We start from the raw sequence: 16,478 nt of genomic DNA on the forward strand, positions 1-16,478 counted from the left end.
GCACTGTATATTTTATTCATTCATTCATTCATTCAATGTGTATATTACTGTCTTCTAGGGAAACATGATTAACAAATTTCAGCAGAAATGTCATGCCCCAAATTCAAAACACTATCCAGTGGAATTGCTTCAGAAAAAGGGGTAGCATGGATATATATATATAAAATAGAAAGCGGTTGTGGGTGTACGCGCACACACACACACACACACACACACACACACACACACAGACATATCTATGCATATATTTGGCAACCACTTTTTTGTTGTGCATGAGAGATGCGGCAACAGCTTTCCGCTTGTTGGCTGTCTCGCTGTGTTTGTGCTGGAATTAAATCAAGTATGACTAGCTGGGTAGGGAGTCTGAGGGGGTCAAAGCTGTCTGCCAGGGGCTTCATCCAGGGAAAGTGTCCCTTGAGTAGATCCAGGTAGTCCCAGCTCTGTATCATGAGGAAAAACCAAGGGACACTCAGCGCCCTGCCCGGAAGGCCAGGGGAGGATCAGACCTGGACAAGGACTCAGGGAGAATCCCTTCACCCGCTGTTCATCCTCCCTACCGTCTGATAAGAGACTCTGACAGCTTCTCCTTTCGTCCCCCCACCACCCTGTCTGGCTTCCGGGCAGGATGGTGGTTAAAAAAAACAACCTCCTGCCCTCCTAGAGAGAGAGAAAGATGTATTTGCATCTTGTTCCAGCTCCTGGGGTGGGATGGGAGAGAGAAAGAGGTCTGAGGAGAGAAGGACGGTCAGTTGGGAAAAGAGATGGTGAGGAAAAGGTCACCTGGAGAGCCAAGGCGCCAGAATACATATTTCATTACTCTTACACACAGTTGTCTCTGTTTACATGCCCCAGAAGCCCCTTTACAGGTTCTTAATCTTAGAGGGACCAACTCTCTAACTGCTTGGAGACAGGTACGTTTTGACTAGGGCAAGGCAGGGCAGGGCTAATTTTGCCAGGTTGGGTACACCTTGGGCTGAAGCCCAAAATCAACTGGAAAAAGCTTGAAAACGCTATGTTTAAGGAGTTTAAAAAAAAAATGAACTCAGCAGTAAAGGATCAAAAGGCTGGGTTGACAACTGCCAGGGGGGCTGTTTGAGAGAAAGCTTCTCACTTGAAGGAAAGAGAAGAGAGACGTCGAGGCCGGAGAAACGGGCATGCGCAAAAGGGGTGGGAGAAAGCAAACAATTCAGTCAATTGTACAAGAATAAGCAAGGAAATGGTTGCTTCATCAGGAGAAAGAAAACGAATTGGCAGAAAACATTCTTCCTTCATTTGACCAAGGTGGTGCGATGAATTATCACATACTTTCACAATGACAAACCCTGGAATTAAAATACACTTCAGCTTTTCTGAGGCACGAACATATCTCCTGACAGACATGTTTTCTTAGGCACAAAGAAGCAGCTTGGCCTAGTGGTTAGAGCACAGGCCTGGAAGTCAGAAGGACCCGGGTTCGAATCCCTGCTTTGCCACTTGTCTGCTGTGTGACTTTGGACAAGTCACTTCCTTCTCTGTGCCTCATTTACTTCATCTGTAAAATGGGGATTAAGACTTTGAGCCCTACGTTGGACAGGAACTAGGTCCAATCTGATTTGTTTATATCTCCCGCAGCGCTTGGTACGGAGCATGGCACAAAGTAAGCACTAAACAAATATTATTCTTATTATTACTTGGAGATAATTTCCAGGACCTGGCCCTTCCCACCTGCAGATGGGCAATGTATGGAATATCGAGGGTGAAAGTATGAATGAAAATTGAGGGTAACTCTTGTAAGCCTTGTTCATGAAAACAGGTGATCATCATCATCATCATCATCAATCGTATTTATTGAGCGCTTACTGTGTGCAGAGCACTGTACTAAGCGCTTGGGAAGTACAAATTGGCAACATATAGAGACAGTCCCTACCCAACAGTGGGCTCACAGTCTAAAAGGGGGAGACAGAGAACAAAACCAAAGATACTAACAAAATAAAATAAATAGAATAGATATGTACAAGGTGATAGAGATAATGGAAATCCAGGAGCATCTAATATCAACCTTCCAAGTGGCCAAAGGGCAATATGGACAATATGGGTCAGTAAAATGGAAGATCAAAGGATGTGGGTTTTAATATATAAAGTCTGGTGGTGAGTCCCCCTACCCTTTTCGTTCCACACGCTAGACTGCCAAGTCTACAGTACCAGCCCTGTCCTCTCTCCTGCTTTCTCATCTTTTATTTTGCTTTAGGAATATCTCCACCTGGTAAGCTGGTGTTGTCGTCTCATGCTGTCCAGTCATGTCCGCCCCATAATGACGCCGTGGACACATCTCTCCAGGAATGCCTCACCTCCATCTGTAATCGCTCCGGTAGTGAAACCATAGATCTTGGTAAAAATATCAAAGCGGTTTACCATGGCCTCCTTCCGTGTGGTAAACTTGAGTCTCCAGCCTCGGCACTCTCCCACGCTGCTGCTGCCGAGCACAGGGGAGTTTTGAATTGTCGCAGATTGCCTTCCACTCGCTAGTCACTGCCCAAGCTAGGAATGGAATGGGTAGGTCTCTGCTTGACTCTCCCTCCCGTAGTGGAGACTGGTACAGTACTAGAAACACTTCAGGGGCGATTCTGAGAGGAGGGGATGATGATGGCAACCCAAAATGTTCAGAGAAAACGCCTTATTTTTTTCCTAAACCTTTTGCTTTTCCTATCATTCCCATCACTCTTTTCTCACAGTAAGCGCTCAGTGAATACAAGCGATCGATTGACAAATGCCATCAACATCACTAAACAAATATTATTATTATTATTATTATTACTTGGAGATAATTTCCAGGACCTGGCCCTTCCCACCTGCAGATGGGCAATGTATGGAATATCGAGGATGAAAGTATGAATGGAAACTGAGGGTAACTCTTGTAAGCCTTGTTCATGAAAACAGGTGATAGAGATAATGGAAATCCAGAGTCCCACAATCCTGGTCTCATCTTTGACTCCACTATCATTTGTCTCCCTGCCTCAGTGGTTCTGAATCCTATCATTTCTTTGTCTCAGTTTCGCAGATCCACCCATTCTTTTTCGCCTTGATGACAACTTCAAGACTTCCACCCCTCCCAACTGGCTTACCTAAAACGGCCTCCTTTCCGGTGTACCAAACTCAGACCTCTCCCCTGTCCAGCCTCTCTTACATTACAAATAAATGTATCACCTTTTTCAAAACACTATTTGACTATTTGTAACCCATTACTCCCCTCATGAAAATCTTCAACAGTTGTTTCTTAGTGTATAACACAAAAACTCCTACTCATTATATCCAAGTCTCCATCAGCTGTCCCCCTCTTAATAATAATAATAATAATGGCATTTTTTAAGTGCTTACGATGTGCCAAGCACTGTTCTAAGCGCTGAGGGGAATAAATACAAGCCAATCAGGTGCCCCACGTGGGGCTCACAGTCTTCATCCCCATTTTACAGATGAGGTAACTGAGGCCCAGAGAAGTTAAGTAACTTGCCTAAAGTCACACAGCTTACAAGTGGTGGATCGGGATTAGACCCCATGACCTCTGACTCCCAAACCCGGGCTCTTTCCACTGGGCCACACTGCTCACCACTCTTCTCCAACCCTTTCCAGGGCTTTGCTCCTCCACAAGCTAACCTTCTAACTGAACCTCAGCTATCTCCTTTCTCCCTTTCTCCTCCTCCTCCTCGTCTCTCTCATCTCCTACCTTCTCCTATTCCTGACTCTCATCTCAAGGCTTTGCCCAGATCCAAACATCCTCCACCCTGAAATCTACCAAATCCTTTACCTCCCCATCTTCAAAGTCCTTCTAAAACGCTCCTCCTGCTATTAACGATAATCTAATTCCATCAACTCCCTGCTTTTCTGTGGTTCACCCTCCCTAGAAATCAGTTGACTGGATTTGACCTGGGCTCAAAGCAAAACCTTCCCTGGAATTCTGGCCTGAGCTAGACCTGCCGGATCATCTTTACCCCACTTGGATAGACTTTTCCCTCTTCCTCCTCCTCCTCCTCCTCATCATCTACCTGACCTGCTAGGCCAGTTCTGAGAACTGATGATACAATTTAAGGTCCTTGGAAAGAAAGTTCTAGAAGAGCTCAAAACAGCCAAAAATGTGACGAACTGGCTGGGGGGGGGCAGTAATTTGTAATTAAATTGGAGTTCCTCTTTCCCCACAGGAGACTGTAGAAATATACAGAGTTTGAGAATAAATTGCCAAGCCAAGAAACACTGGTCTACAAAACAGAAGGCCACTAAAACTGTTTAGATTAATCGGCGGTATTTATTGAGCACTTACTGTCTGCAGAGCACTGTACTAAGTGCTTGGGAGAATACAATAGTACAAAGTTGGTAGACATTACCCATGCACTATTTGTACCTTCTAACACCACACTTATGTACATATCGCTGTTGCTTCCCCTAACTGTAATTAATTTTAATGTTTCTTTGGTAAGCTCCTCAAAGGCAGGGATTGTGTCTGAACTATCATGTTTGCCCAGGTGCTTACTTCAGAGCTCTACAAAGAGTAAGCACTCAATAAATCCCACTGTTTGATTGAGAGAAACACAGAAATTTGTACGGCTACAACTGAATAGATCTGTTTACCCTCCAAAGGAACATGGGCATCCAGTTCTATCGCCAGGTTTTAACTCACTGACTCTTCACTTATTATAATCAACATGGATAAGACGCAGTTCAGCAGATACTCAATTCATTCAAAACACGGTCCCGATACTATGTGACTAAAGGAAACTCTCAAATACCCAAAATGAATAGGAAGGGCTAGGGCCAGCCTAGATATTTGAAGCAAACGAGCGGGATTACAGACACTATTTAAAGCCTAACTTACTTTATTTGCAGGTGAAGATCTGGAAATAATGTCCATTGAGGTCTGAGAGCAGCATGGTAATTCCCCCTTACATTCCCATTTATCCTATAGGGATCTACATCCCTCGTGGTACTCAGCTGGTGCTTTCAGGCTTTTTTACGGAAGGAATTTTCAGGAAAAAAAGTGGACGTCTATGTGTCCTGGGAAAACCATTTTTCACCTTCCTGGTAGCAGAGGGCAGTACCAGACAAGGTTCCTCCCAGCTGGGAGAGTCTATCGGTTGGTAAGAGACAAGGTACAGAGGCCGGGTACAATCACCTCAAAAATGTTTGGATCCCGGGGCCTGAACCCATAAAGGAAGTTAAGTGGCCAAAACTATGATTCAGAGATTACATACGCCCCACCCTGCTGAATAATCTTTCCTCGTGAAATTAATTTTTAGATGGTCACAGCCTCATTCAGAAATATCGACCGGCGGCTTAGCTTTCAGAGTGGTCAAAGTGCTGGCCGGAAGGCAGAGAAGGGAGGTATTGCGCTGTACAGGTCACTTCTTTCCAGCCTCCCTCACTTTCTCTGAAGCCGAAGCTAACTGTGTACAGTGCTCTGCACACAGTAAGCGCTCAATAAATATGACTGATTGATTGATTGATTGATTGATTAACTGGACAGGCGGTCCAGGAAGCCCCCAGGGAAGTGTGCAGGGAAGGCAAGAGCAGAGTCGCCGAGGGGGATGGTGGAACACGACTGCGACATTAAATTCTATACAACGAGATATGTGTTTATGGTTAAATGTGCATTATATTCAGGACTCTATTAGAACACAAGGAATGGTACATTCAGTCACGTCCGGGGTCAACCCAGGCCAGTGCCTTGAGTCTGACCATGGGAACTACATAAAGGTTGTCTTCTCGGGCATCTCTCACTGTCAGAGATGGTCCGCGGATTTTACACATGGTTTTTTGGCTGTCCTTCTTGAACTTACTGGTATTTCTGGCCTAAACGACATTCCACGATTATGAATCCCACGCTAGGATGCATGACAGAAAGGGTTTCCTCGGGTTTGCTTTGAACTCTGCAACTGTTTAAAGTTCAGTGGTTCTCTCTGCTTCTGGTGTTGTTGGACTTGATAAGGAAACAAATCTGATTTCCCCCTGGGCCTATCCTTATTCTTCAAAGCTATTTTTCCCTGCTTTTAATCAGCGTATCCCGACAACGTCGGCTAGGGAGGTCAGAATCCAAATCCCCATTGTACAGACGAGGAAGTAGATACACACAAATTAAGTGGCTTCTGCGGTGAGTCAGGGGGAAGGCTGGGATTAGGAAAAGGAGTTGGTTTTTTTCAGGCTTCTGTTCAGTCCCCTGGGTTGCCACTTCAAAAACACGGGAACCGAGAAGTCATGAGGTACAAGATTAAGAAGACTGGAGTGACTACAGAGAAAAAGATTCAAAATTGAGGAAGGACACAGGAAGCAGTGTTACTAAATGTGAACTAGGGTGATGGGGACAAAGGTTGACAAGAGGCCAGTTTGAGAACATGCAAGTTTCGGTTTCACAACGAGCTAAGTTTTGTTTTCTCAATTAAACGTTTAAGACAATGTTACCAAAGAGTAAAACCCCATCCTAATCGGTCAACCTAACTTTTAACCGAATGGCTTTTACGGTTCAAATCGTTTCTATTTATTCATTAAAGAGATTCACTGATTAATGAGATTAATTCAGAAGCCAATATGTACATGTTCATTTGTGCATTCATTCATTTGTATTTTTTGAGCACTTACTGTGCACAGAGCCCTGTTCTAAGCGCTTGGAAAGTACAATTCAGCAAAAGCCATGCATAGTCCCAAATACCCTGTCAGGGTTCTGTGCAAGACCACCAATAAATCAAGCCTAAAAGGACCATACTTCATAAAAAAAGAAAAAAAAAAGAAATCAAAAATAGTGCTTAAATTTTAATCAGCAAAGTGTTTGAATTCTTACTTTGAAGACTGCTCGTTATCAGATTCCTTCATTCTTGTACCTCTGGAAGTCATTCTTTAGACTGAAGTTGGACCTGTAAGAAGCAATGAAAATTAACTGAATTATTATGAGACGAATACGGAAGCCAAGTCGTGATCTTTCAAGAACTCTAGGAGTGATAAAATGCAAGTAGTCATTTTGTGCAGTAAGGAAAATAGCCAACAAGATATTTCACATCCAGAAGACTTAATCTGATTTCAGATCTGCGACACCTATTTTGAAAGTTTTTTTAATGGGAGGGCTCAGAACTTAACAAATGAAACTGTATAAATAAGCCCACAACAAATTTACCATATTCATCAATTTGTTAAAACTTCCCATTTGTCACTGTGATCTCTTAAACCCTCTGCAGGCAACCTACTTTTCGGGAATAAAAGCAAACCAGGTTTGGGTTTCTCCGCTCCGGCAACTCTGGCCCCGTCTCCAAGCGACCCTAAAAACTGCTAGGTGACCTCCTCCTCTTCGAGTCAAAAGTGACGGAGGGGAGGTGGGTGGAGGCAGGGAGAAGTGGGAGGAAAAACCACCAGTTGTCAGCTGTATGGCCTTGGGCAAGTCACTTCATTTCCCTGAGCCTCAGTTACCTCATCTGTAAGGGGATGTGGGTGGAGGCAGGGAGGAGTGGGAGGAAAAAGGAACAAAGAAGGGAAATCGCCTTCTTTTGGTCCCTGCCTTTTCCCACTCTTGCCCAGGGGTTCCCCAAATCCACAATTCCTTAGTACAGTGCTCTGCACACAGTAAGTGCTCAATAAATACGATTGATTGATTGACTGATTCACTCAAAGATGCATGGGGTATGTAAGGTGCTTACCGGACGGTGGCAAATGGAAGCATCGGCAACAGTCAACAGTAAGAAAGGAATATTGTTGATTTTTAAACAGTCTCCCTATATGTTATTCAGCCAGAATTAAACACCAGAACCAGAGAAGGAGTGTGGCCTAGTTGAAATAATAATAATAACGTCGGTATTTATTAAGCGCTTACTATGTGCCAAGCACTGTTCTAAGCGCTGGGGGAGACACAAGGCAATCAGGTTGGCCCACGTGGGGCTCACAGTCTTCATCCCAATTTGCCAGATGAGGTCACTGAGGCCCAAAGAAATTAAGTGACTTGCCCAAGGTCACACAGCTGACAAGTGGAAAGAGCATGGGACCTGTGAGTCCGCAGGACCTGGGTTCTAATTCCAGCTCTGCCCCTTGCCGCTTAGTACAGTGCTTTGCACACAATAAGCGCTCCTCTCCTCCTCCCCATCCCCCCAGCCCTACCTCCTTCCCCTCCCCACATCACTTGTATATGTTTGTACAGATTTATTACTTTATTTTACTTGTACGTATTTACTATTCTATTTATTTTGTTAACGATGTGCATCTAGCTTTATTTCTATTTATTCTGATGACCTGACACCTGTCCACATGCTTTGTTTTGTTGTGTCTCCCCCTTCTAGACTGTGAGCCCGTTGTTGGGTAGGGGACATCTCTATATGTCGCCAACCTGTTCTTCCCAAGCGCTTAGTACGGTGCTCTGCACACAGTAGGCGCTCAATAAATACGATTGAATGAATGAATGAAAGAAGCAAGCGCTCAATCAATACGATTGAATGAATGAATGCTGTGAGACAAGGAGAGACAGACGGCAATATAGACATTCATTCAATCATATTGATTGAGCGCTTGTTTCATTCATTCAATCATATTCATTCATTCATTCATTCAATCGTACTTATTGAGCGCTTACTGTGTGCAGAGCACTGTACTAAGCGCTTGGGAAGTACAAGTTGGCACCATATAGAGACGGTCCCTACCCAACAGTGGGCTCACAGTCTAGAAGGGGGAGACAAAGAACAAAACATATTAACAAAATAAATAGAATAAATATGTACAAATAAAATACCTATATACAAAAGTGCTGTGGGGCGGGGAGGGGGACTTGCCCGAGGTCACAGAGCAGACAATAATAATAATAATAATGGTATTTGTTAAGTGCTTACTATTCAATCTTATTTCATTCGATCGTATTTATTGAGCGCTTACGTACTAAGCGCTTGGGAAGTCCAAGTTGGCACCATATAGAGACGGTCCCTACCCAACAGCAGGCTCACAGTCTAGAAGGGGGAGATAGAGAACAAAACAAAACATAAAAACAAAATAAAATAAATAGAATAAATATGTACAAATAAAATAGAGTAATAAATACATGTACACACATCATTAATAAAATAAATAGAATAATAGATGGATATTGATTGAGCGCTTGCTTCATTCATTCATTCCATCGTATTGATTGAGCGCTTACTGAGTGCAGAGCACTGTACTAAGCGCTTGGAAAGTACAATTCGGTAGCAGATAGAGACAATCCCCACCCAACAACGGGCTTCCCGTCTAGAAGGGGGGAGACGGACGACAAAACCAAACAAGTGGACAGGCATCAATCACAACAAAATAAATAGAATTGTAGATCTATACACATCATTAATGAAATAAAAGGAATAATCAAATCTGTACAAATATACAGATGCGCCTTAAAGACTGTGAGCCCGTTGTTGGGCAGGGACCGTCTCTATATGTTGCCAATGTGTACTTCCCAAGCGCTTAGTACAGTGCTCTGCACACAGTAAGCGCTCAATAAATACGATTGAATGAATGAATGGGGGGGGGGCGATGGGGAGGGGAAGGGGAGCAGAGGAGAGAGGGGGTTCAGCCTGGGCAGGCCTCCTGGAGGAGGTGAGCTTGTCTGCCCTGCAGGGCGCTGTACTGAGCGGTTGGAAATCAATCAATCAATCAATTGTATTTATTGAGCGCTCACTGTGTGCAGAGCACTGTACTAAGCGCTTGGGAAGTCCAAGTCGGCAACACATAGACAACAGCGGGCTCACAGTCTAGAAGGGGGAGACAGAGAACAAGACCAAACATACCAACAAAATCAAATAAATAGAATAGATATGTACAAGATAAATAAATAAATTAATAAATAAATAAATAAATAGATAAATAAATAAATAAATAAATAGAATAATAAATATGTACAAACATATATACAGGTGCTGTGGGGAGGGGAAGGAGGTAAGATGGGGGGAAAGTACAATTCAGCAATAAAGCGGGACGATCCCTGCCCACACCGGGCTTTCAATCCCAGCATCCCATCCATGGCGTGGCTCCGAGGAAAGAGCCCGGGTTTGGGAGTCGGAGGTCGTGGGTTCGAATCCCGACCCCGCCGCCTGTCAGCTGTATGGCCACGGGCAAGTCACCTCGTTTCTCTGAGCCTCAGTCACCTCATCTGTAAAAGGGGGGTGAAGGCTGTGAGCCCCGCGTGGGATAACCTGATCACCTTGGATCCCCCCCTTCCATCATCATCAATCGTATTTATTGAGCGCTTACTATGTGCCGAGCACTGTCCTAAGCGCTTAGGACAGTGCTCGGCACATAGTAAGCGCTTAACAAGCCTCAGTTCCCTCGTCTGTAAAATGGGCATTTAGTCTGTAAGCCCTCCGTGGGACAATCTGATCACCCTGTAACCCTCCCAGCGCTTAGAACAGCGGTTGGCACATAGTAAGCGCTTAACAAGCCTCAGTTCCCTCATCTGTAAAATGGGGCTGAAGACTGTGAGCCCCCCGTGGGACAATCTGATGACCCTGTATCTCCCCCAGAGCTTAGAACAGTGGTTGGCACATAGTAAGCGCTTAACAGGGACTGTCTCTATATGTTGCCAACTTGTACTTCCCAAGCGCTTAGTACAGTGCTCTGCACACAGTAAGCGCTCAATAAATACGATTGATTGATTGATTGATTCTCTGGGCCTCAGTTCCCTCATCTGTAAAATGGGGATGAAGACTGTGAGCCCCCCATGGGACAATCTGATGACCCCGTTATCTCCCCCAGAGCTTAGAACAGTGGTTGGCACATAGCAAGCGCTTAACAGGGACTGTCTCTATATGTTGCCAACTTGTACTTCCCAAGCGCTTAGTACAGTGCTCTGCACACAGTAAGCGCTCAATAAATACGATTGATTGATTGATTCTCTGGGCCTCAGTTCCCTCATCTGTAAAATGGGGATGAAGACTGTGAGTCCCCCGTGGGACAATCTGATCACCCAGTATCTCCCCCGGCGCTTAGAACAGTGGTTGGCGCATAGTAAGTGTTTGACAAATGTCATTATTCTTAACAAATTCATTGATTCATTCGATCCTATTTATTGAGCGCCTACCGTGTGCGGAGCACTGTACTAAGCGCTTGGGAAGTCCAAGTGGGCAACATCTAGAGACGGTCCCTACCCAACAGTGGGCTCACAGTCTAGAAGGGGGAGACAGACAACAAACCAAAACGTATTAACAGAATAAAAAATAGAATAAATGTGTACGAATACAATAAATAAATAGAGTAACAAATGGTATGATGATGATGGTTATTCTTTTCAGTGGTACTGTTTCGGATCCGGGTTCCCGTGTCCCGGCGGTGGTGAAGTGTGGGGGCCCGTCAATCAATCAATCGATCAATCGTATTTATTCCTCATCATCGATCGTATTTATTGAGCGCTTACTATGTGCAGAGCACCGTACTAAGCGCTTGGGAAGTACAAATTGGCAACATCTAGAGACGGTCCCTACCCAACAGTGGGCTCACAGTCTAGAAGGGGGAGACAGAGAACAAAACCAAACGTACTCATAAAATAAAATAAATAGAATAGATAGGTACAAGTCAAATAAATGGAGTAATAAATATGTACAAACAATATCATCATCATCATCAATCGTATTTATTGAGCGCTTACTATGTGCAGAGCACTGGACTAAGCGCTTGGGAAGTACAAATTGGCAACATCTAGAGACAGTCCCTACCCAACAGTGGGCTCACAGTCTAAAAGGGGGAGACGGAGAACCAAACCAAACATACTAACAAAATAAAATAAATAGGATAGATATGTACAAGTCAAATAAATAAATAAATAAATAGAGTAATAAATATGTACAACCATATATACATATATACAGGTGCTGTGGGGAAGGGAAGGAGGTAAGATGGGGGGGATGGAGAGGGGGGCGAGGGGGAGAGGAAGGAAGGGGCTCAGTCTGGGAAGGCCTCCTGGAGGAGGTGAGCTCTAATATGTAATTACAATATGTAATATGTAATATATATGTAATATCATCATCATCATCAATCGTATTTATTGAGCGCTTACTATGTGCACAGCACTGTACTAAGCGCTTGGGAAGCACAAATTGGCAACATCTAGAGACAGTCCCTACCCAACAGTCTAAAATAGAGACAGTCCCTACCCAACAGTGGGCTCACAGTCTAAAAGGGGGAGACGGAGAACAAAACCAAACATACTAACAAAATAAAATAAATCATCATCATCATCATCATCAATCGTATTTACTGAGCGCTTACTATGTGCAGAGCACTGTACTAAGCGCTTGGGAAGTAGAAATTGGCAACATATAGAGACAGTCCCTACCCAACAGTGGGCTCACAGTCTAAAAGGGGGAGACGGAGAACAAAACCAAACATACTAACAGAATAAAATAAATCATCATCATCATCATCAATCGTATTTATTGAGCGCTTACTATGTGCAGAGCACTGTACTAAGCGCTCGGGAAGTACAGATTGGCAACATCTCGAGACAGTCCCTACCCCACAGTGGGATCACAGTGTAAAACGGGGAGATGGAGAACAAAACTAAACATACTAACAAAATCAAATAAATCATCATCATCATCATCATCATCAATTGTATTTATTGAGCGCTTACTGTGTGCAGAGCACTGTACTAAGCGCTTGGGAAGTACAGAGTGGCAACATCTAGAGACAGTCCGTACCCAACAGTGGGCTCACAGTCTAAAAGGGGGAGATGGAGAACAAAGCCAAACATACTAACAAAATAAAATAAATAGAATAGATGTATACAAGTTAAATAAATAGAGTAATAAATCTGTACAAACATATATACAGGTACTGTGGGGAAGGGATGGAGAGGGGGACGAGGGGAAGAGGCTCAGTGTGGGAAGGCCTCCTGGAGGAGGTGAGCTCTCAGTAGGGCCTTGAAGGGAGGAAGAGAGCTTCTGGGCCAATAACGGCGTCTGGCATACATACATAAATACATAAATAATATAATAATAATGATGATGGCATTTATTAAGCGCTTACTATGTGCCAAGCACCGTTCTGAGCGCTGGGGGGATCCAAGGTGATGAGGTCGTCCCACGTGGGGCTCCCAGTCTTCATCCCCATTTCCCAGAGGAGGGAACCGAGGCCCAGAGAAGTGAAGTGACTTGCCCAGAGTCACCCAGCTGACAAGCGGCGGAGGCGGGATTTGAACCCAGGACCTCCGACTCCCGAGCCCGGGCTGTTTCCCACTGAGCCGGGCTGCTTGTCTAAATAGGTATTTGTCGAGCGCTTCCCGCGTGCAGGGCGCTCCCGGCCCCGGGGGGAGGGGGGGGGGGGGGACGGGACCGCGAGCCGGCTGTCGGGGGGTGGGGTCCGCCTTACCTCGGGAACCGCGGCCGGCGAGCCGGGGCCGGGGGAGGCGGAGCGGGCGGAGGGTGGAGCGGGGGCCGGCGGACGGCCGGGGGGAGCGGCTGCGGGGGGGGCGGTGCCCGGCCCCCGCCCGGTTACGGGGTCCCCCGCCTCGGCCACGCCCCCTTTCCCCGGCCACGCCCCCGACCGGGCCCCGGACCCCCTTAGGCCCCGCCCCCTGCCCCCGGCCACACCCCCTGAATCCGCCGGGCCCCGCCCCTGTTCCTGACCACGCCCCCTGGACCCGCTCCGTCGTCCCTGGCCACGCCCCCGAGCCCTCTAGGCCCCGCCCCCTTACCCCTGGCCACGCCCTCTGAGCCCTCCAGGCCCCCCCTTTCCTTGGCCACGCCCCCTTTTCCCCTGGCCCCGCCCCCGACCGGGCCCCGGAGCCCGTTAGGCCCCGCCCCCCGGCCCCGGCCACGCACCCCTCGACCCGCCGGACCCCGCCCCCTGTTCCTGGCCACGCCCCCGGGCCCGCTCGGCCTGTCCCTGGCCACGCCCCCTGACCCGCTAGGCCCCATCCCTCACCCCTGGCCACGCCCCCTTACCCCTGGCCACGCCCGCTGAGCCCTCTAGGCCCCTCCCCTGTCCTTGACCACGCCCTCTTTCCCCGGCCCCGCCCCTACCGGGCCCCGGAGCCCGTTAGGCCCCGCCCCCCTGGCCCCGGCCACACCCCCTGAATCCGCCGGCCCCGCCCCTGTTCCTGGCCACGCCCCCGGGCCCGCTCGGCCGTCTCTGGCCACGCCCCCTGAGCCCGCTAGGCCCCTCCCCTTTCCCTGGCCACGCCCTCTGAGTCCTCTAAGCCCCGCCCCTTCCCCTGGCCGAGCCCCCCATGGGCCCGTTAGGGCCGCCCCTTTCCCCTGGACACGCCCCCTGAGCCCGCTAGGCCTCGCCCCCTTAGCTCTGGCCACGCCCGCCGAGCCCGCTAGGCCCCTCCCCTTTCCCTGGCCACGCCCGCTGAGCCCTCTAAGCCCCGCCCCTTCCCCTGGCCGAGCCCCCCCCCCACGGGCCCGCTAGGGCCGCCCCTTTCCCCTGGCCACGCCCTCTGGGACTGCTAGGCCCCGCCCCCTTTCCCTGACCACCCGCCCCGAGCCCCGATAGCCCCGCCCCATTTCCCTGACCACGCCCCCTGGGTCCGCTAGCCCCCGCTCCCTTTCCCCTGGCCACGCCCCCTGAACCCGCTAGCCCCGCTCCCTTTCCCCAGACCACGCCCCCTGAGCCCGCTAGACCCCGCCCTCTTCCCCTGGCCACGCCCCCTTGAGCCCGCTAGGCCCCGCCCCTGCCCCGGACACGCCCCCAGAGCCCGCCCTGCCGCGCGCCCGGACACGCCCCTCCCCTAATAATAATAATAAGAATAATAATAATAATGGCATTTGTTAAGCGCTTACTATGTGCCAAGCACTGTTCTAAGCGCTGCGGAGGATACAAGGCGATCAGGTTGTCCCACGTGAGGCTCACAGTCTTAATCCCCATTTTACGGATGAGGGAACTGAGGCCCAGAGAAGTGAAGCGACTTGGCCAAAGTCACCCAGCTGACAAGTGGCGGAGCCGGGATTTGAACCCATGCCCTCTGACTCCCAAGGCCAGGCTTTCCACGTGGCCCCGGCCTCGCCCCCTGACCGACTGCCAGAGCTCACCTCCTCCAGGAAGCCTTCCCAGACCGAGCCCCCCTTTATAATAATAATAAGAATAATAATAACATTTATTAAGCGCTTACTATGTGCAAAGCACCATTCTAAGCGCTGGGATTGATACAAGGTGTCCCACGGAGGCCTCACAGTCTTCATCCCCATTTTACAGATGAGGGAATTGAGGCCCAGAGAAGTGAAGTGACTTTATCCTCCTCCTCCCCTCCCCATCGCCCTCCCCCTTTCCTCTCCCCACAGCACTTGGATAGATTTGGACGTATTTACTACTCTAGTTATTTTATTAATGATGTGCATATACCTCTATAATCGTATTTATTCTAGCGGTTTTGACACCTGTCTCCATGTTTTGCTTTAGTTGTCTGTCTCCCCCTTCTAGACTACGTCACACAGCAGACATGTGGTGGAGCTGGGATTCGAACCCATAACCTCTGACTCCAAAACCTGTGCTGTTTCCACTGAGCCACGCCGCTTCTCTTAACGTCTTTGTGCCTCAGTGACCTCATCTGTAAAATGGGGATGAAGACTGTGAGCCCCATGTCGGACAACCTGATGACCTTGTATCCCTCCCAGCTTTTAGAACAGTGTTTTGCACATAGTAAGTGCTTAACAAATGCCATCATTATAATTATTATCAAGATTGAATGGATGAATGAATGAATACTAGGGGGTGCGGGGACTGTGCCTGTTGTTGGGTAGGGACCGTCTCTATCTGTTGCCGACTTGTACTTTCCAAGCGCTTAGCACAGTGCTCTGCACACAGTAAGCGCTCAGTCCATATGATTGAATGAATGAATGACCCCAACCCCGTCTCCCCAGCGGGCGGGTCATGGCGCAGCCCCCTCCTCAATCAATCAATCAATCAATCATATTTATTGAGCGCTTACTGTGTGCAGAGCACTGTACTAAGCGCTTGGGAAGTACAAGCTGGCAACATATACAGTCCCTACCCAACAGTGGGCACAGTCCCCGCACCCCCTAGTATTCATTCATTCATCCATTCAATCTTGATAATAATTATAATGATGGCATTTGTTAAGCGCTTACTATGTGCAAAACACTGTTCTAAGCGCTGGGAGGGATACAAGGTGATCAGGTTGTCCGACGTGGGGCTCACAGTCTTCATCCCCATTTTACAGATGAGGTCACTGAGGCACAAAGACGTTAAGAGAAGCGGCGTGGCTCAGTGGAAACAGCACAGGCTTTGGAGTCAGAGGTTATGGGTTCGAATTCCGCCTCCACCACATGTCTGCTGTGTGACCTTGGGCAAGTCACTTAACTTCTCTGAGCCTCATTTACCCCATCTGTAAAATGGGGATTAAGACTGTGAGCCCCACGTGGGACAACCTGATCACCTTGTATCCGCCCCAGCGCTTAGAACAGTGTTTTGCACATAGCAAGCGCTTAACAAATGCCATCATTATTATACAGCAGTAGAGGTAGGAAGACTGACTGCTCGCCCGTTCACCTCCCGAGAGGGACGAG

At 47.8% G+C, this 16,478-nt stretch overlaps 1 protein-coding gene across 4 annotated transcripts in view; it reads right to left on the minus strand.

The window, feature by feature from the left end:
- Positions 1-16,478, minus strand: part of UPP1 (uridine phosphorylase 1) — a 43,044-nt gene that overhangs the window by 11,562 nt on the left and 15,004 nt on the right. For 2 of the 4 annotated variants that reach the window (XM_038760276.1, XM_038760274.1), the window contains exon 2: positions 6,800-6,872. In XM_038760276.1, coding sequence (XP_038616204.1) covers positions 6,800-6,852 — 53 coding nt within the window. In that variant the 5' untranslated portion in view covers positions 6,853-6,872. Of the gene's footprint in view, positions 1-6,799; positions 6,873-7,199; positions 7,274-13,320; positions 13,341-16,478 lie in introns of those variants that run through there. The other 2 variants (XM_038760277.1, XM_038760275.1) reach the window with 2 other exon arrangements.

This window comes from Tachyglossus aculeatus, chromosome 18 (assembly GCF_015852505.1).
Source record: "Tachyglossus aculeatus isolate mTacAcu1 chromosome 18, mTacAcu1.pri, whole genome shotgun sequence".
Lineage (NCBI taxonomy): Eukaryota > Metazoa > Chordata > Mammalia > Monotremata > Tachyglossidae > Tachyglossus > Tachyglossus aculeatus.